Source organism: Schistocerca piceifrons, chromosome 1, assembly GCF_021461385.2.
Source record: "Schistocerca piceifrons isolate TAMUIC-IGC-003096 chromosome 1, iqSchPice1.1, whole genome shotgun sequence".
NCBI lineage: Eukaryota > Metazoa > Arthropoda > Insecta > Orthoptera > Acrididae > Schistocerca > Schistocerca piceifrons.
The window spans coordinates 778,826,317-778,846,394 of NC_060138.1; the positions used below are offsets into that span (position 1 = coordinate 778,826,317).

Below are 20,078 nucleotides of genomic sequence, written 5' to 3' on the forward strand. Positions count from 1 at the left end.
CTTACGAACTGTGGAAGAAGGGCAACAAGTAGATTCCATATTCCTTAAGTTCTGAAAAGCATTTGACAAGGTGCTCCACTGCAGACTTATGAAGGTACGAGCATATGGAATAAATTCCCAGATATGTGAGTGGCTTGAAGACTCCTTATGTAACAGAACCCATAACCCTAGATGGCAAGTGTTCAGCAGAGGCAAGGGAATCATCAGGAGTGCCCCAGGGAAGTGTGATAGGACCAATGTTATTTTCTACAAAGATACATGATCTTGAGGAAAATCATGGGCAGCAATCTGTGGCTGTTTACTGACAATGCTGTGGTGTACAGGAAGATGTTTCAACATTGAGTGACTGTAGGAGGATACAAAACGACTTATACAAAATTTCTAGTTGGTGTGACAAATGGCAGCTAGCTCTAAATGTAGAAAAGTGTAAACTAATGCAGATAAGTGGGAAAAACCAACATATAATGTTCGAATACAGCATTAGTAGTCTGCTGCTTGACACATCACGTCAACTAAAATCTAGGCACTGTATTGCAAAAAAATATGAAACAGAATGGGCATGTAAGGATTGTAGTAGGGAAGGCGAATGGTTGATTTTGGTTTATTGGGATAAGTTTAGGAAAGTGTAGTTCATTTTCAAAGGAGACTGCATATAGGACACTAATGCTGCCCACTGCTTGAGTGTTTGGGATGTGCACCAGGTTGAAGGATGGCATAGAAGCAATTCAAAGGAGAGTTGCTTGGTTTGTTACCGGTAGGTAGGAACGTAAATGGAAAGTCCTGAAAGGAAGACGATTTCTTTTTGATGAACACTTGAGAAAATTTAGAGAGCTGTCATTTGAAGCTGACTGCAGAATGATTCTACTGCTGCCAACATAATTTTGCATAAGGACCGCAAAGATTAGAGAAACTACGGCTCATACAGTGCCATGTAACAGTCATTTTTCCCTTACTCTATTTCTGGTTGAGCAGGAAATGGCTAATAGTGGTACAGGGTACCCTCTGCCATGCACTGTATAGTGCCTTGGGGAGTATGTATGTAGTTTTAAATGTAGATAAGGCCATGGACACTTTCCTGCCCAATTCTTACCTACGCCTACCCTAATTTGGGTATGATATAGTTCTGTAGTTTATCTGACTTGTCGCATAGCATTGTGCTGAATGGACAAAGGAAGAATTAACAAATAAAATAATGTTAACCTGTAGTTAACTAAGGTTACAGTTTAGGAAACCTACGATTTTTAACAAACATTTGCAATTCTACCTACATAAAATGTAAACACCATTTAAAAAATCTGATTCAAATCTCATTTAATAGCAAACTGTGCTCCATTGAAGTTTTATTATCATCATCAATTTTTAATAAAAGTAACAATATTCACCATTTTTGAATTCAGATTGTGGTGACAAAGCAATAGTTGTAAGTTAATAGCTTTCTTACTATTTTCCTTTTAAACTATTTATGTAAAATGAGTAAATTATTAATGTGAATATTTTCATATGCATTGTAAGTTTTCGAGCTCATTAGTGAATTTTTCCTTGTATGGTTTGAAGAACAAGACTACCTTTGACTAGTTTCAAAAAGGCTGGACTTGAGACAGGACAGGCTTTCTCAATTGGGCACATTTCAGATTAAATAGGTAGCAATAAATTTATTATCAGATCTACAGGCACTGATGAAGACTGAATGGCAGTAGCTTTTATGTCAACAAGTATCTAGTATTTAATTTCAGTGTCATTAGAGATAGAGCATGTGCTGAGCTGGACACGCTAGAATAAAGGATGGAGCTGTATCAGCACTGTACTTAAATGAAGGACAGCTGGATGAACGCTTGGGTTTGCTCTCCGGTGCAGAAATGTACAATCTTTATTATACCATTAATTTGATAGTAAGAAGGCCCTAAATATTCTACCTGCACCTTTTATACACAATACTGATTATTACCAATTTTTGCACTTTTGAGTCTATAGTGGTGTACATTATTGTACCACACTTATCAGGTACTACTACCTTTCCTCCTAAACTACCTATTCAGCTTTTGTCCTTACATACTTTAAGACTGCAGTTTTCATCAGAGTTGCTATACATTCAAACATTCCTGTATTCAACTAGGTCCAACACTCTGCACAGTTTGCTGCGATGACCACAAATTATTATTTTTTAAAAATATAACTGGTTCTAGAATGGGCAACCAGTGCAACTCTAGTTGTACGAAATAGAGCATTATTGTAGATTAAAAAGAAACTGAGTCTACAAAGATTGCTATTGCAAAAGAAAGGACAGAGGATAAGAATTACCCTGGCAGCTGAAACATAACACCAATATTCAGAAATACAGCATTTACAGAAAACATTGCTATGATTTTGATGTAGCTTTTTAGCTTACTGTAGTAAAAAACGAATACCGAAAATCCAGAATGAGATTTTCACTCTGCAGCACAGCGTGCGCTGATATGAAACTTCCTGGTAGATTAAAACTGTGTGCCCGACCGAGACTTGAACTCGGGACCTTTGCCTTTCGCGGGCAAGTGCTCTTGAATACCGAAAATCATAAGCCACAACAGTTTGCATAACAATAATGCGGTCTATTATCAAACATTACTTACATGGACTGAATTACTAGGATTATAGTGCTTGACAATTCATACTAACAAATAGTAGGCCTAGACCTGTTATAAAGTCGAAATTCAACAGTCCATCTACAAACCAACAAATTATTTACAAGCATTTAGGAAATCTTACTGTTTACATAGGGATAATCTGTTTGACAAAATTACGCTGCCAGTGAGTTCAGCTAGTTAACCTGTTCACCATATGCACTTATTTGTAACTGATGCACAACCCAAAGATTGGTTTCACACAGTAGGCCGAATATTTTCCTGGAGACCACCTTCGGTCTTCCTCCGTTTTTCAACCTGTACACCATTCAACTATAATAAAACGACAAAAAAGTTGAGTATCTAGTAAAACATACTTTTCATAAACAAAGTTCTATTACAGATGAAGGAAACTTAAGGGTCAGAATTACTTCCAGCATAAACTACGACTTGAACAGCAAACTCCCAATTTTTGTGCAACCATTTTCACTATCAAAGCTGTTTACTTATAAATATCACCCACCCCGAGGGACCATCTAACATATAGGGCTACCCTCAGTAGTTCTGACTTACTTGCCGTGTTTCTGCTTTTCACACAACACACGCTTCGATACAGAAACATCCCTGAAGCTTCAGCTGCACATCGTCACGTAGGGAACACTTATCACCAAGCGCGGTTAAACAACTTATCTTATGAGCAAACCAACAGTGCGATGTTTGGAATAAGATTAAAAGAAAACACATTAGTCCGCATATCAGCTTTTTGTAGTACTCACAGCATCTTCCCAATTCTGACGGTTGTAGGTGTTTGATGTCTTCGAAGTTGCCATTTCGTTCTACTCGCGAGCGCGTTAATTTCAGTGATTCAGGAGGCAGAGGGATCCATATTGGTCTGCAATGACAGCAACAGTTGAAACACTTTGCTTTTGCTACTGCCCTTGCAATTCTTAAAAATCAGTTAACAACCACACGCTGCACTTCAAAACTGTAGAAGAATCTTTAATATGTACGTACTAACGAGACAACGAATTATACAATGGCTGTTGCACTTTTTATAATGATGGTAACGTTGGTATTCTTATTACAGTTATTCTCTTAAATTCCCAGTTATTAAACATGACACACTGTATGTCGGCTCTTCTTCCTTGTTTCTAAAAAAATGTGACTACAGTCCTTACTTCTTTGCAGCCATTAGCACTATAACTCGTAAATAATAATAATAATAAAAAAAAGGTCTCGCAAGATCAATCCACAATTCGACACTAATCGTCTCCCGCATTCGTTCAGATTCGCCAACTTAGCAGTTGAAAATGGGACATAAGAAATTTACGAGTATCCAGTATTAAAAAAGAAAAAATATGCACATAATCCTTAAGAAAGACTATTGTAGGTCAACATCACGTTGTTATTAAAGGAACTACTGTAAGACAATTCTTGGTTCATATTTTTTTCTTCATTTAGAAACATAAATTAAATTGGTAATGCTCAATCACAGACATCTTACACCGGGAGACAAAGAACGGTCAATAACATTGACAGGTTTTTAAGATGTAGGAGACATTTGTTTAATTCGAATTACATATTTAGTGGCCAATGAAAAGTAGTTTTAGATTGCTTGATATACTAGGGAGTGCTCATGGCAAAAGTAATAAGACGTTGTTCACCATTTTCTGAAGAAGAAAGTTCTATTTTGTTTGATATTCTAAGAAAACATCTTAACCTGGTTGAACCAGAGAATTTCGATATTTTGTCAATTGCAATACGATCTAACACATGGCAGTCGGTGTGTGAGGAATTTAACTCCCATAGTGCTGTCAAACAAGTAAGTATCGGTATTCTCTATGGACAGGAATACCATCCTGTTTGGTCTCACTGACAGTTTACGGATTGCTTATAACGCCCAACTACCGGTGTGCTTCATTGTATTCATAATGACTGAAAGTTTAATAATGGAAACTTCATTAGTTTGTTATTTTGTAAAGAAGACGGAACATGAAAGTAATGAAACTAAACGAAGAGGGAAATAAGTACTGTTGACAAAGTAGTGTTTGTAATTTGAAACTCACTTTTACTGCTAAATTTTAGTTATCTCTTCGGTGGCTTAAGGAAACAGAGTAGTAGAGACAGGCCACGAAGGGAAATATATAAGGGAGCCAACAGGTATGTGTTGGAATGGAAATGTGTAAAACCTGCATCCTCTCCCCGCCCCCACCGCTCCCTCTGTAGTGTTGGTATTTTCTGCTGTTAGCAGTTTCCCCTAGTTTGGTTAATAGAGAGTTTATTCCCATGAATCGTGGGACAGTGTGCCCGGAGTGTTTTCCTTTGTTGTTTGCTTAAATACAGTGAAATTTTGCAAAATCTCATATGCTGGTTTAAAGATAAATCTCTAGTAGTTTGGCGATTATAATATCAGGTAGTTGATAAATTTAGTCAATTCATTTCCTCATTGGTTGCACCGATACTGTAACCTAATATTATAAAGTGAAGATTGAAATGCTAGATTTGGCCTGTTCAAGTTGCTGTAGTTAAGAAGATTGCACTATTGCTTGTCATCTCAATCTTCACACAAAGATGAGAATGAGACCCGTAGAGATGTCTTCACACAGTCAAAATGTAGGCTAAAGTCTTTTGAGGGAGGGACATCTACTGGAATTGATGGGGTATCTGTTAGATTCTGTATCAGCCATGCAAGAGACCTGATGCCTTTTGTAGCAGCAGTTTGTACGATATCTCTTGAGCAACATAGCGAACTGTATTGTCCTTTCAAGGAATAAACACTGATTCCATAAGCACCAATCATGTTAAAACCGGTGTACAGTTTTCATTCATCTGATGCCCACAGATGATGGATCCAAAGTTGTTGCTTTGCATCATAATATCTGGAGGTAGTACCACCATGCTGCCTAGTAAACAAAATACATGATTACAAAAAGTAAGTTGTGATTTGTTTCTAACCAATCCCATATGTTATTTTCAGCGGGTGACAATCTCAGAAAGAATGTTGAGTTGGATAAGCCACAAAGAAATGTGAAAAGCACATTGTTATTAACTGTAATTCAGAATGACCTGGTTGTTAATATTCATATCTCTTTGAGTTTGTTCATAGACAAATTCAGTTTCATAACCTATATGTGTATGTCGAATCATCAGAAAATTTGGAGACCTGGAGATGGGGTACGGCTATTCACAATACAGACAAACATATGCTAATGTTATGCATATAAAACAGTGAAATGACAAATACTCTTACATTAGACCTCACTAGAATCGGACACAAACATTAAAATATGTAAGGCTATTTATTTAGAGCATATTAAGGTGAAATTATGGGATTAGTTAACAATGCATTACCGAGCAAATGCTCTGATGAGGTCATTAACATGGCAGAGGTATGAGCATCAAGAAATGACGAGTGAATGATATAACAACAACATGAAAACATTAGCAGAATTAAACAAACTAACAAGTCGCCCACAGGAATATGAGGATTTGAGTTGGGACATTCTTGTTATTAATACATTCAAACACATTAAGAACTTGAAAATTCATATCACAATGGAAAAAATAGCGGCATTCTTCAGGGATTTAAATATAACTTTAGAGTGCACAATCTGTTACATATATAAAACAAAGTGTGTGTTTGGGATCTCCTCCCAAATTCTCCGCTCAATATCATTCAAATTTGGTACAGAAACAGCAGGCCTATAGGCTGTCCTGCATAACAGGTGTGTGCTATGGGAGCAGTATCGGCCTGCTATATCAACCTGATTTGCAGTGGAGCTGACATACCAGGCAAGGAACAGTTTTCCAGACCCTGACATGTAGGCTGCCAGCATGACAGGATTGTTGTGTTGGAGTTGCGCGACCTTGCTTTGCATGGAGGCCTGTACATCAGGGGCAAATAAATGATTTGCAAGCCCCTGTTATGTAGACTGCCCTGACTGACAGGCATGTTGTGGGAGTGGTACTGGTCTGCTTTATTGAGTTGTACTGCAGGAGCTACATGTGCCAATGAGCATTGCTGGGAACAGGTTGAGATGGATAGAGGAGGGTATGAACAGAGTGATGGGGGTGAGGAAATGGATGGAGAGAGAGGAGGAGAGGAAGATTCATGAGGAAGGTGGGCGTGTAGATGGTTAATGGGCAGATGGAAAAGGAGGAGGAGGTGGCAGAGATGAAAAGAGAGAGGGGACGGAAGATATTGTCAGAGATATTGGGTAAATGAACTGGAGAAAGAGAGGGGGTGGACAAGATGAAGAGACAGAGAAGGTAGGGAGGAGGAGATATATCAAGATGGGAGGATGTGTTGGACACAGAGGTGGCGAAAGGACTAGTGTATTCTGACCCATTTGTTTGCTTTGCTTACTCGATACCAGACTGTAACCTTCCAACCTAACCTTGATATGAAAGTATTCTGATGTTCAAGTTGTGAAAAAATAGTGACAACAGTAATGTCATTGGTCAAAGTAAAACAGTAGTATCTTGACCTATAACAGTGTCATCAATACCGTTATAAATACATTCGGCAGTGGCTTGGTAAGTCTGGAAAACAGCAAGAAAATAATGTTTGTTTCTTAACAAACCCACGTTACTTCTTGACATAGTCTTGTTTGAGGGATACACACTTTATTCAGTGATTTCTCAGCTTTTTAATCCCATCAGAGAAACAGGTACTGTTGAACAGTGCAAGATACTCGTAGACAGCAACTATCACCTCCTCATTTGATAAAAATTTCTTTCCAGCAAGCCAAAAGTTTCAAGTTAGGGAACATGAAGAAGTCACTTGGGGCAAAATGTAGTTAATAGTGTGGCTGAGGAGCCAACTGAAGGCCCAGTTTGTTCACAGTCACCACTGTTGTCGCTGATGTGTGGGATGGTGAATTATTCTGGTGGAAGAGTACTTTTTTGCTTGCCAACTTTGGTCTTGTTTCGGCCAACACAATTTTCAAACAATGCAGCAGTGAAGCATAATAGGGTCCAGTTACAGTTCTGCATTCTTATTTTATTTACTTATTTATTATTATTATTATTGTTGTTGCTATTTTTTCAGGTAATCTATGAGAGTTGTCTCTTGTGAAGCCCAAAAAACATTGGACCTTACTGTACGAGCTGTCAAATGCTTTTTCCCTACTTTTGGTGCACTTTCAGCAGCATTTGTCCATTGTTTTGACTGCTGTTTTGATGCTGGTGTATAATTATGGATTCTGGTTTCATCAGCAGTCACAAATTGGCACAAAAAGCCTTGCAAGTTGCCATAAAACATCACCAGACATTGTGCTGAAATGTTGTGCCAGATGCATTTTTATTTGACTGTGAGCAGTTGTGGCACACACCTCACACACAGATTCTTCATAGCTAATTCTCTGTGCAGGATATTATGCACTCGCTCAATTGAGATGCTTACAGTCTCACCAATCTCATGAATTTTTATTTGGCCATCTTGCATTACTGTATCACCGATTTTGTGAATGGTTTCCCTTGCAGTGACCTCAATTGGACAGCCAGAGAACACTTTTTCTTTGGTGCTTATCTGACCATGTTTAAATTCTTTAGTCCAAAAGTAGATGACCTTCAATGATGGAGCAGAGTCCACGTGAACTTCATCCAGTTCTATTTTGATTTGTGCAGTAGTCCAATACTGCAAATGAGAATGTTTAATAACGACACAAAACTCAATTTTTGCAGTTGTAGTCACAGTCAACAGGCTGACCAATTCAGAAGGCTGTCGATAAAGTACTGGTTGCTGTAAATCGTTGAATTTCTTTCATGGAATATTCAAGCTTGGCAACAATGAAGGCACAACAAAAATGTTCCGTTCTTTCATGGAAACTTACCAGACTTACGGGACTACCTTTTTGTGTCTAGTATACTACATAATCCATTGCAAACCACCAAAATATCACCATCTTCACTAGACTAGTAAACAACATGACTTAAGCCACCATCCACCAGAATGAAATGGCATATTGAAAACAAAGTACATTAACAGCATCTGCAACTGAAAAATATCAACAAAAAGATCGCAGACACTACTTACACATTATATATCCCACTATGAAGAATCTACCAGTGGCTCATGATGATCACAAGAACTGTAATTACCACATGAATTTTATAGTAAGGGAGGCAGGAGATAGACTGCCATCCACTGGAATTCAATATGATTCAGTGTAGGAATACCTTTCATCAGTGTAGTACCCTTATGCTTACCCATATATTTCCGAGTATTGTTGTTCCAGGAAGAGCAGAGAAACATATCAGTTCATTCCACACACTGAATGATCACTCTCTGCCTCTCTCCCCTCCAGGAGGCTCTCAAGGCTTTTTTTGAGAATGCATATGAAGAGCGTGGGCAACCAAGCCATTGCACTACTACTGATTTTCCTGTGCTGCAATTTTACTCTCTGATGGTGTCTTTTCTCAGACTTATTCTCCAGGATGGATTCCCAGCTGACGACTTATCCCACTCTTAGGATATCAGTTACAGACTTTTCCACTTTGTTCTCTTTATTTTATAATGTATTTTTTTAACTTATGTGTGCTCCTCACATCTGGGTTTAACCTCTACCTTAAATTCCTTTTACAGGATATGTGGGGAAGGTTGAACAGCACCCAGCATGGTAGCCAGGCCATGGAGGGGGGAGGGGGATGGGATCAGTTACCCATACGGCAGTAGTCCCCCTGACCATGCAGGGTTCACACTGTTGGTGCCTGAGCTGTCAACTCATCTGTGTATGCTGTATGCCATAGAGTAGGTACCTGTCTATTTAGGGGTACTGTGACTCAGGATGAAGGCCATCATGCCATGTGGTCTTGGCTTTGGCTGGATGGCACTCGTAGGGAGAGGCTTTGTTAGACTTGGCAACAACACGGTGTGTAATATGACTAGAATTATCGGGCAGTGGCCACAAGGGGTTGTCAGTCTCTTTAGACAGATCACAATTCAATGCAGGTTATTAGGATCCTATGAACTTTCCTTCCTTGGTCACACCATGAAAAGAAATCAAAACCAAGTGATTTGCAAAAATTTACTTTACTCGTTTCCTGGTTTTGTTCCGGACAGATAGAGAGCCCTTTCTCTCAGTGGAAAATATATTTGGCAGGCTTTCATCCCTGAGTACATTAAGAAATGGTTCCATCTTAAGCCAAGTTATAGGCATTGCTCTATTGTATATAATTTCGTGATGTACCTGCTACCACAATACCCCATAAGAACCCAGACATAGTACAGGGATTAGTTTGTCAGTGGGACCTAATACTACAGATGGATTAGTTGTATGAACACTTGGAGATGCAGGGATCCTCTTTATACATACTGTGTGTCAAGACACACCAGTCAACAAGAGTGACTCCAGCACATTCATCCTTGCTTTTGAGGGAGATTCCCTTTCAGAAAAGATGTAAGACATGGTTTACCACTGTGATGTGGAGTCATATTTCTCATTCTCGGTTGGGAGCTTTAAATGCTAGCATTTTGGGCATGCACTTTCTGTCCAAAAGTTCCAGACTAATTTTATCCCAAGTGTATAAGTGACATCATCACAGCAGTAACTACAGAGGTCGTGCGAACTAACAATTGTAAACAACAAATGTGCATTTGACAAGTCATTTATGAGCAGGCAGTGTTAAGTATAGGATGTGCAACCATAGTGTGTCGACATTATGGGATCACAAATTGCAGTGGAGCAATGAACTGAATGTGTCCCTCAATCAAGTGTTTGAGACATTCTACGGAATGTTTTGAAAGAGAGAAAAATGTGTGCAAAGTTAGTCACACACATCTTGACTCTTGAACAAAACCAACAGCACATGAGTGTGTACTGCAATTTGATTACAATTAATCATGGACAGTTGCTTTCTGGAAAAGATCATCATGGGTGACAAGACTTGTTGTTAGCAATAGGGGGAAAAAAAATAATGCATATGAGTCCCTTAGTGTTTGGCAAGACTGAAGAAGGTGCAGTGTGACATGCGAGTTAAACAGCATCCCAAAGGAGAACTTTTTTGACAGTTACATACAGTTATATAAAAGTTCTGTGCTTTGTATTCAAGTTGGGGGAGACTACATATGTTGTTGTTGTTGTGGTCTTCAGTCCTGAGACTGGTTTGATGCAGCTCTCCATGCTATTCTATCCTGTGCAAGCTTCTTCATCTCCCAGTACCTACTGCAACCTACATCCTTCTGAATCTGCTTAGTGTATTCATCTCTTGGTCTCCCCCTACGATTTTTACCCTCCACGCTGCCCTCCAATACTAAATTGGTGAACCCTTGATGCCTCAGAACATGTCCTACCAACCGATCCCTTCTTCTGGTCAAGTTGTGCCACAAACTCCTCTTCTCCCCAATCCTATTCAGTACCTCCTCATTAGTTATGTGATCTACCCATCTAATCTTCAGCATTCTTCTGTAGCACCACATTTTGAAAGCTTCTATTCTCTTCTTGTGCAAACTATTTACCGTCCATGTTTCACTTCCATACATGGCTACACTCAATACAAATACTTTCAGAAATGACTTCCTCACACTTCAATCTATACTCGAAGTCAACAAATTTCTCTTCTTCAGAAACGCTTTCCTTGCCATTGCCAGTCTACATTTTATATCCTCTCTACTTCGACCATCATCAGTTATTTTGCTCCCCAAATAGCAAAACTCCTTTACTACTTTAAGTGTCTCATTTCCTAATCTAATACCCTCAACATCACCCGACTTAATTCGACTACATTCCATTATCCTCGTTTTGCCTTGGCTGATGTTCATCTTATATCCTCCCTTCAAGACACCATCCATTCCGTTCAACTGCTCTTCCAAGTCCTTTGCTGTCTCTGACAGAATTACAATGTCATTGGCGAACCTCAAAGTTTTTATTTCTTCTCCATGGATTTTAATACCTACTCCGAATTTTTCTTTTGTTTCCTTTACTGCTTGCTCAATATACAGATTGAATAACATCGGGGAGAGGCTACAACCCTGTCTTACTCCCTTCCCAACCACTGCTTCCCTTTCATGTCCCTCGACTCTTATAACTGCAATCTGGTTTCTGTACAGGTTGTAAATAGCCTTTCGCTCCCTGTATTTTACCCCTGCCACCTTTAGAATTTGAAAGAGAGAGTATTCCAGTCAACATTGTCAAAAGCATTTCTCTGAGTCTACAAATGCTAGAAACGTAGGTTTGCCTTTCCTTAATCTTTCTTCTAAGATAAGTCGTAAGGTCAGTATTGCCTCACGTGTTCCAGTATTTCTACGGAATCCAAACTGATCTTCCCCGAGGTCGGCTTCTACTAGTTTTTCCATTCGTCTGTAAAGAATTCGTGTTAGTATTTTGCAGCTGTGGCTTATTAAACTAATTGTTCGGTAATTCTCACATCTATCAACACCTGCTTTCTTTGGGATTGGAATTATTATATTCTTCTTGAAGTCTGAGGGTATTTCGCCTGTTTCATACATCTTGCTCACCAGATGGTAGAGTTTTGTCAGGACTGGCTCTCCCAAGGCCGTCAGTAGTTCCAATGGAATGTTGTCTACTCCGGGGGCCTTGTTTCGACTCAGGTCTTTCAGTGCTCTGTCAAACTCTTCACGCAGTATTGTATCTCCCATTTCATCTTCATCTACATCCTCTTCCATTTCCATAATATTGTCCTCAAGTACATCGCCCTTGTATAGACCCTCTATATACTCCTTCCATCTTTCTGCTTTCCCTTCTTTGCTTAGAACTGGGTTTCCATCAGAGCTCTTGATGTTCATACAAGTGGTTCTCTTATCTCCAGAGGTCTCTTTAATTTTCCTGTAGGCAGTATCTATCTTACTCCTAGTGAGATAAGCCTCTACATCCTTATATTTGTCCTCTAGCCATCCCTGCTTAGCCATTTTGCACGTCCTGTCGATCTCATTTTTGAGACGTTTGTATTCCTTTTTGCCTGCTTCATTTACTGCATTTTTATATTTTCTCCTTTCATCAATTAAATTCAATATTTCTTCTGTTACCCAAGGATTTCTACTAGCCCTCGTCTTTTTACCTACTTGATCCTCTGCTGCCTTCACTACTTCATCCCTCAAAGCTACCCATTCTTCTTCTACTGTATTTCTTTCCCCCATTCCTGTCAATTGTTCCCTTATGCTCTCCCTGAAACTTTGTACAATCTCTGGTTCTTTCAGTTTATCCAGGTCCCATCTCCTTAAATTCCCACCTTTTTGCAGTTTCTTCAGTTTTAATCTACAGGTCATAACCAATAGATTGTGGTCAGAGTCCACATCTGCCCCTGGAAATGTCTTACAATTTAAAACCTGGTTCCTACATCTCTGTCTTACCATTATATAATCTATCTGATACCTTTTAGTATCTCCAGGGTTCTTCCATGTATACAACCTTCTATCATGATTCTTAAACCAAGTGTTAGCTATGATTAAGTTGTGCTCTGTGCAAAATTCTACCAGGCGGCTTCCTCTTTCATTTCTTAGCTCCAATCCATATTCACCTACTACATTTCCTTCTCTCCCTTTTCCTGCACTCGAATTCCAGTCACCCATGACTATTAAATTTTCGTCTCCCTTCACTATCTGAATAATTTCTTTTATTTCATCATACATTTCTTCAATTTCTTCGTCATCTGCAGAGCTAGTTGGCATATAAACTTGTACTACTGTAGTAGGTGTGGGCTTCGTATCTATCTTGGCCACAATAATGCGTTCACTAAGCTGTTTGTAGTAGCTTACCCGCGTTCCTATTTTCCTATTCGTTATTAAACCTACTCCTGCATTACCCCTATTTGACTTTGTGTTTATAACCCTGTAGTCACCTGACCAGAAGTCGTGTTCCTCCTGCCACCGAACTTCACTAATTCCCACTATATCTAACTTTAACCTATCCATTTCCTTTTTCAAATTTTCTAACCTACCTGCCCGATTAAGGGACCTGACATTCCACGCTCCGATCCGTAGAACGCCAGTTTTCTTTCTCCTGATAACGACATCCTCTTGAGTAGTCCCCGCCCGGAGATCCGAATGGGGGACTATTTTACCTCCGGAATATTTTACCCAAGAGGACGCCATCATCATTTAATCATACAGTAAAGCTGCATGCCCTCGGGAAAAATTACGGCCATAGTTTCCCCTTGCTTTCAGCCGTTCGCAGTACCAGCACAGCAAGGCCGTTTTGGTTATTGTTACAAGGCCAGATCAGTCAATCATCCAGACTGTTGCCCTTGCAACTACTGAAAAGGCTGCTGCCCCTCTTCAGGAACCACACGTTTGTCTGGCCTCTCAACAGATACCCCTCCGTTGTGGTTGTACCTACGGTACGGCTATCTGTATTGCTGAGGCACGCAAGCCTCCCCACCAACGACAAGGTCCATGGTTCATGGGGAGGGAGACTACATAGAATATCTGAAACACTAAAACCACAATATTAACAGTTGTTTTTTTATTACTATTAATCCAGTCTCAAAGCATTTTGGAAAGACAAGGTATGTAATCACAGTGTACACACATGTGATTTGTAGAGACTCTGGCAGGCCACTTCACGAAAATTCACCGTGTACTCTACCACCTGTATGTGTCAACTGTGGGAATGACCACCATCACCAACCTCCAAATAGGCTACCCTAATTAAGAAATGCAAAATCCAGGAGCTGATGTTCACAGATTGTCTCTCATACCTTGAAGCTTGGAAAACTTTTGAGGGGTAGTCAAGTAAAAATGAGACAGATGGGGAAAAAAAATCAAGTGAACTGTTTATTATTTCTGAAGTAATGTCCTTAACTGTTAATATATTTACCCCACTATGAGACAAGATGGTCATTGCCTTCATGGAGAAATTTTGCGTTTGCTTACAGATCCACGATTGCACCCAGGAATGAACCTTTTCATCTGAAACAAATCGATGGCCACAAATGTCTTTCTTCAGATGTACAATAATATGGAAATTGCATGGGGAGAGATCGAACACCTTCGGAGGATGTGTAAGGGCTTCTCAGTGATACTTCTGCAGCATAGCCTAAACAACCTTGGCAACATGTGAGCCTGCCCACACATTTTCCATACAGTCCCGATCTCTCCCCATGTAAGAGTCTGGTGATTTGTTCTTTTATTCTGTCTAGCACGCTCTTGGCTTGAAATGTGTCATAAAACAAAGTTGTTGGGAAGTCATAGCATAGATCTCCAGCTATTTGAAGCATCCTCCAGTCAGCAGATAGAATTGGTTTTGTTTGGTTAGATGACATAATCCATGCTTGAGATCCATATTAGAGAATGGGTCAGACTCCATATTTTTGGAGCGCTAAAGAGAGACATCAGAGGCTTTAGCTTTGCTTCAGTGGAGAGGTGCATGCCTGAGTACAATCATGGTTCCATAGGCAACAGCACACATTTTTTCATGAAGGCATTGACTATCTCGATCACTGTGGGATGACTGTTATGGCACATACTTTTGAAATAATGAACATTTCACTTTCTTTTTTAGGGTACTTGACTCAATTTCTTTAGGATTCTGTTCCTCAATTGGTGAAAAACAGAACCCTTATAGGATCACTTTGTTGTCTGTTTGTCTGATTGATTGATTGTTGAAAATATTTTTTTTTCAGAAGCGAGCAAATGTATCAAATTGACATTTATGTCAGTTACAGAGGTTTACGGTCCGTTGGCAGTGAAAAAAAACTGAAGCTTATAAGCCAGTGGAATCAAAAGATACGGCCATTTATTCCATGTATTTTGAAATTTGCACGTTCACTCATTAGGACCTATAGGGTACTTTCCATTCACATAGGATCATGAAATTTGGTAAGAACTGAGGTTTCCCAGTGCAAGTAAAGGAAAGAAAATCAAGAAATTGCTTATTTGTAATTAAATCTCACAAAAATAATATTTCTTTTGTCATTTGTTGTCCGCCTTCATACTTTGAAATTAAAACGTTCTTTAAAGTCTCAGACTCCCTGGGACCAGTATTTTGCCAGTATGTGTCGATAACAGGCAAAAATTGTCAAGATTGTCAATTTATGGAATTGATTAACCGTCTACCTACATAATTAAGTCTGTATGGAACCCTCTGTGCTAGAGTCACTCCTGGCCAAATTTTTTCCCATCTGTCTTGTTCTCATTTGTATGCCCCTTAATAATAATTTTATCCAGCCTCAATGATATTGACTTTTGCCAGTGCTATGGTCAGGTTGTCAGCAGTAGCTGGCATATTTACTCCCTCGACATTGATCTTGGGTAGTCACCCAAACAGACTTGACCATGGGAAGGTAGACCCCAAATCTTGTGGTTCCAGCACTACCATCTTTGAGAACCAATCCTCGCACCCAACTGAAGAAGGAGCATCTTCCTCCAGCACCTGCCAGTTACAGGGCTCTCTTTCGGGGAAACTTCTCCCAGAAATCCACAGCTAAGCAACCTGACATCAGCCATTGGCTGAAGGAGCTGAGTGAAATGGATCCGAGGACTGCCTGCTCTTCTTCCGTTCATATGCCCATGGCAAATAAGGCCTCACAAGAGTCTCAGCTGCCAAAAGTTGTGAAAGAAAAAGAAAACGTTCAGTAGAAGGCTAATTTGGTGACCCCCAGGAGCACTAGATTTCTCCACACCATTGTATTCTGAACCAATAATTACCATGTTGTTGCAACCGTACTGGTGACACAGTGATCTTGGGGCATGGCCGTCCTCCCGATGCTTTCATGGTTTACCCAGTCTCCCTCTACATGATTATCCAATGGAACTGCATGGATATTAGTGTTGCCTTCCAGAATGATAACAATTTTCTCATGGTTGGCGATCTGTGTTGCTCTCCTGAACACATTGTCCCCCTCCACCCAATACCACTTTAAAAATAATATCAGTGCAAGTGAAAACTGCCCCTGTGGTCACCATTTGCAACATTTGTTTACTTCTGGGCTGAGCATTTACTTACCTTGAAATGACGATCTTAATGCAACAACTTTCCCAGGATTTTGGTGTGTGCCACCTCCTGGGGGAAGTACAATTTTGGCTGATAGGGGCCTTCTGATTGACTGGCTTCTTTTCAATTTTGGTTTGTCTCCCCTTAATGACCAATTGATGCTGCAGCACGTGCAGCTGCATGAAGACTGATGCCTTCTTAACAAAATCATTGCATGTTGTTTCTTTACTACATTTGTCACTACATGACAATATTTGTAGCACTGACCACTTTCCTGTCATGCCGATACTTCCTTACAACCACCTGATGGACTGATAATCATGTTGGTTGTTTTGAAGAGCCAACTGGCAGCCTTACACCCCTGCTGATACCTTCTCCAACTCTTGCAGAATACATTTGCAAGTTTGTGGAAGACTTCACCGATGCGATCACCTGTGCAACCAGAACTACTATTGTGAAAGGGGCTTACAGTTGTCCCCACCTCTCTCCTCCCCCATTACCGTCCAGTGCTGATCAGAACTCCCCTCCTTCACCATCACCATGCCAAATTGTATAATGAATCTTTCACTGACTGGGAACTGCATCAGGTTCTTGCCTCACCTCAGGACACAATCTGAGGCCATGATTCCATTCACAGTCAGATATTGCGTGTGAATGTCACCCATTAGCTCTGTCTCATCAGGGTCTTTAACCATATTTGGTGTGGTGGTATCTTCGTTTTGCAGTGGCAAGATAGTATCATCATTCCTATCCTCAAGCCAACATCCATCGACAGTTGCATCCTGGCCAACATGCCCTGCAAACCACTTGAAAGAATGGCTGCCTGCCGATTATTCTAGTTTCTTGAACTGACGGGCTTTTTCTAATTTAAAACACCTCTTTGCAATGTTTTTTAACCTACTTAAGACATACTCCACCTGGCGCCATCACATTTTACTTACCCCCCATTAATGGGCCATATGAGACTCTACCAATTTTTATTCATCAGATTTTATTCCATCAATTGTTCCGGGTTGGAGTTTGGTGCTACCCTCTGCTCTCCACAGACCCAAGTTAATGGCTTTCCTCAGGGCTCTGCGCTCTTTCTCTCCATCAACAATGGGCTAATGGCCTCTGTTGAACCGATGGGCACCTCTGCACTGTATGTCAGTGACTTTTGTATTTGCCAGTCGGTAGCCATGGCTGAATGCAACTCCAAGGTACCATCTAAAGGGCCTCTGCGTGGATGCTTTTCCGTGGTTTCCAATCCTGTCCTGCAAAAATATGGGTCATTCATTTCTGTCATCATACCATGGTACCTCCTGACCCTCCTCTTCTTAGGCACCCAGCACTTGGACATTGTGGCACAATCTTGATTTTTGGGACTCCTCATTGACAAAAAGCTGGCTTGACTGTCCCGTATTCATCAACTAAAGGCTAGCAGTATATGAAAGCCTCAAATTTTGTGCTTCCTTGCCCACATTTCTTGTGATATGGATTGCACTACTTTTTTCTGTATTTGCTGGACTCTGGTCCAATCCTGGTTGGACTATGGTTGCCAGGTTTATGGCTCAGTGGCACCTTCAGCTTTGCAGTTGTCATTGTAATGGAGCTCGACTGGCCACAGGTGCCTTCTAAAGTAGTCCTGTAGACATATCTTATCCTTTTTACGTATTAGGGGCATCAACCCATTGACGCCTTCCCTCAGTTAGGATTACCAGTTGCAATACACCTCACAGCACTCCAACTGGACCTCCTCCTCAGAATATAATTCCCATGTCCCCCACCCTTTCCCCAGTCTCGGTCCAGGCCACGAATTAGATCAATCTATTTCAGGCTCCTAAAGTCTGTCACCCCAATGACCTTTTGGTGTCTGTTTCTTTCACTTTTTCAGGATGCCGTCTTTCACACTGATGACTCTAAAACTGGATGTGATTTTACATCTACTGCTGGTCTGTAACACCATTCGTTGCCAGGAACATGTAGTGTTTTTACACTAAGTTGATAGCAATTAGCAGATCCCTACATTTTATTGGAGAAGCCTCTCTTGACTGTTTTTAATTTACAGTTACTCAATGAGCAGTCTCCAAGCCATCAATCTATGTTACTATTGTCACCCTGTGATATCTGTCGGTTATAATCTTCTCGCACTTAGTCATATGGCCTGCTCAGTTGTCTATCTCTAGGTCATGTGAGTATCCCAAGGATTGAACTTGCAGACTGTTTGGCTAGAGAATGGATTACTTGTGCCCCATTCGCTTTGATGATACCAGATGTATATGAGTGGTTGCAAACAAGACATCTACGCACTTGGAGACAGAACATCTGGTGGGCTACTGCCCTCTCTAATAAACTTTGCTCTGTCAAGTAGACTACTGCTGCATGGCTCTCCTCCTCCCATTCTTCTCAGAAGGAATCCACCATCATCTGTCACCTCTGCGTCAGTCATACCAGACTGTCCCATGTTTTTATTTTATGTAATGTGCTACCCCCACATTGTATTTGTGGAGGTTAGCAGACAGTTACTCATATCCCAGTGGAACCCCCTCCTGACAGCCCTCCACAATAATCATCCTTTGTGACTCACTTGCCTCTCATGTTGTCTGCCTGCTTGCCTCTCATGTTGTACTCCTGCTTAACTGAATGGTAATGTGCTTGCCTCCCATGTAGTAGGCCTGGGTTGAATTCCCGGCCAAGTTGGAGATTTTCTCTGCTTGTGACATAGCCAACAAAGCAGCCAAAGAAGTGTGTGGGGACAGTGATGTACGTTGATGTGTCATCCCCTTGCATGCTCTGTTCTCGTTATCTCTTAGATGCATCATGCATCTCAGTGGGAAGTTGAATGGTTGGAAGGGGCAAAAAGCGAACTGCAGTTACTCAAACCAACCACAGACTTTGTGCCAACTTCTCTGATGGAAGAAAGTTCTGCTCAGGATACTGCATATATTACATACCCCTTTAAAATGTGGTTTTTGCCTCTGCAGCAGGGCCCATCACTCTGACATTTTTAATGTGAAACTTTCATTTCAGTATATTTTGGCTATGTGTGTGTTATATACTAACTACGTTGTATACTGACATCAGGGCAGCTCTCGATTTGGCTGGAGATCAGCCCACCATCCTCACAGACATTGATACCAGTGTTACACTGGTTCTGAAATTTTGTAAACCGTCGGGCCTCATCCATACTGGGGAGGGGATGCTGACTTTAATGCATTATAAACTGCTGTGCATATGGGAACAGCCTCCCCCCCCCCCCTTCCCCCCCTCCCCCCCCCCCCAAATCTCCCATCTCACACCCCTTCGATCCTTGCCCACGCATGAGAATGGCATGCTGACTTAATCATGATGCTGATGACCATTATGTTGAGTACCCTGCATCCAAAATAATCATTATCCTCAACGAAGTCTTCTTTGGTTATCATCCAAGTCAAGGCATCATTCTGAAGCACTGTTTTGACAAGTTTCCTGGTTATCATCTTCAGGTGAAGTGTTGTGTTCATATCCAGTTCGTATCTTTATAGCCGCTGGACTGCAGGCTCCTCTGCCTCGTCTGTGATGGCTGGGCCACTCGTGCACCTCAGGAAGGGGTGTCGCAGACAGTGGTGGGGAG

The 20,078-nt window shown here is 40.7% G+C and overlaps 2 protein-coding genes across 5 annotated transcripts in view; one reads left to right on the forward strand and one right to left on the reverse strand.

Moving 5' to 3' along the window:
• Positions 1-3,875, reverse strand: part of LOC124712739 (pre-mRNA-splicing factor RBM22-like) — a 48,118-nt gene extending 44,243 nt beyond the window's left edge. Inside the window, exons 1-2 of one of the 3 annotated variants that reach the window (XM_047242896.1) lie at positions 3,647-3,875; positions 3,374-3,489 (exon numbers count right to left, since the gene is read on the reverse strand). In XM_047242896.1, the coding sequence (XP_047098852.1) occupies positions 3,374-3,427 (54 nt within the window). In that variant the 5' untranslated portion in view covers positions 3,428-3,489; positions 3,647-3,875. Of the gene's footprint in view, positions 1-3,373 lie in introns of all 3 variants that reach the window. The other 2 variants (XM_047242895.1, XM_047242894.1) reach the window with 2 other exon arrangements.
• A 282-nt stretch (positions 3,876-4,157) lies between these two features.
• The window catches only part of LOC124796411, a 104,484-nt gene continuing 88,563 nt past the window's right edge, over positions 4,158-20,078 (forward strand). For both annotated transcript variants that reach the window (XM_047260591.1, XM_047260599.1), the window contains exon 1: positions 4,158-4,419. In XM_047260591.1, coding sequence (XP_047116547.1) covers positions 4,234-4,419 — 186 coding nt within the window. In that variant the 5' untranslated portion in view covers positions 4,158-4,233. The remainder of the gene's footprint in view (positions 4,420-20,078) is intronic.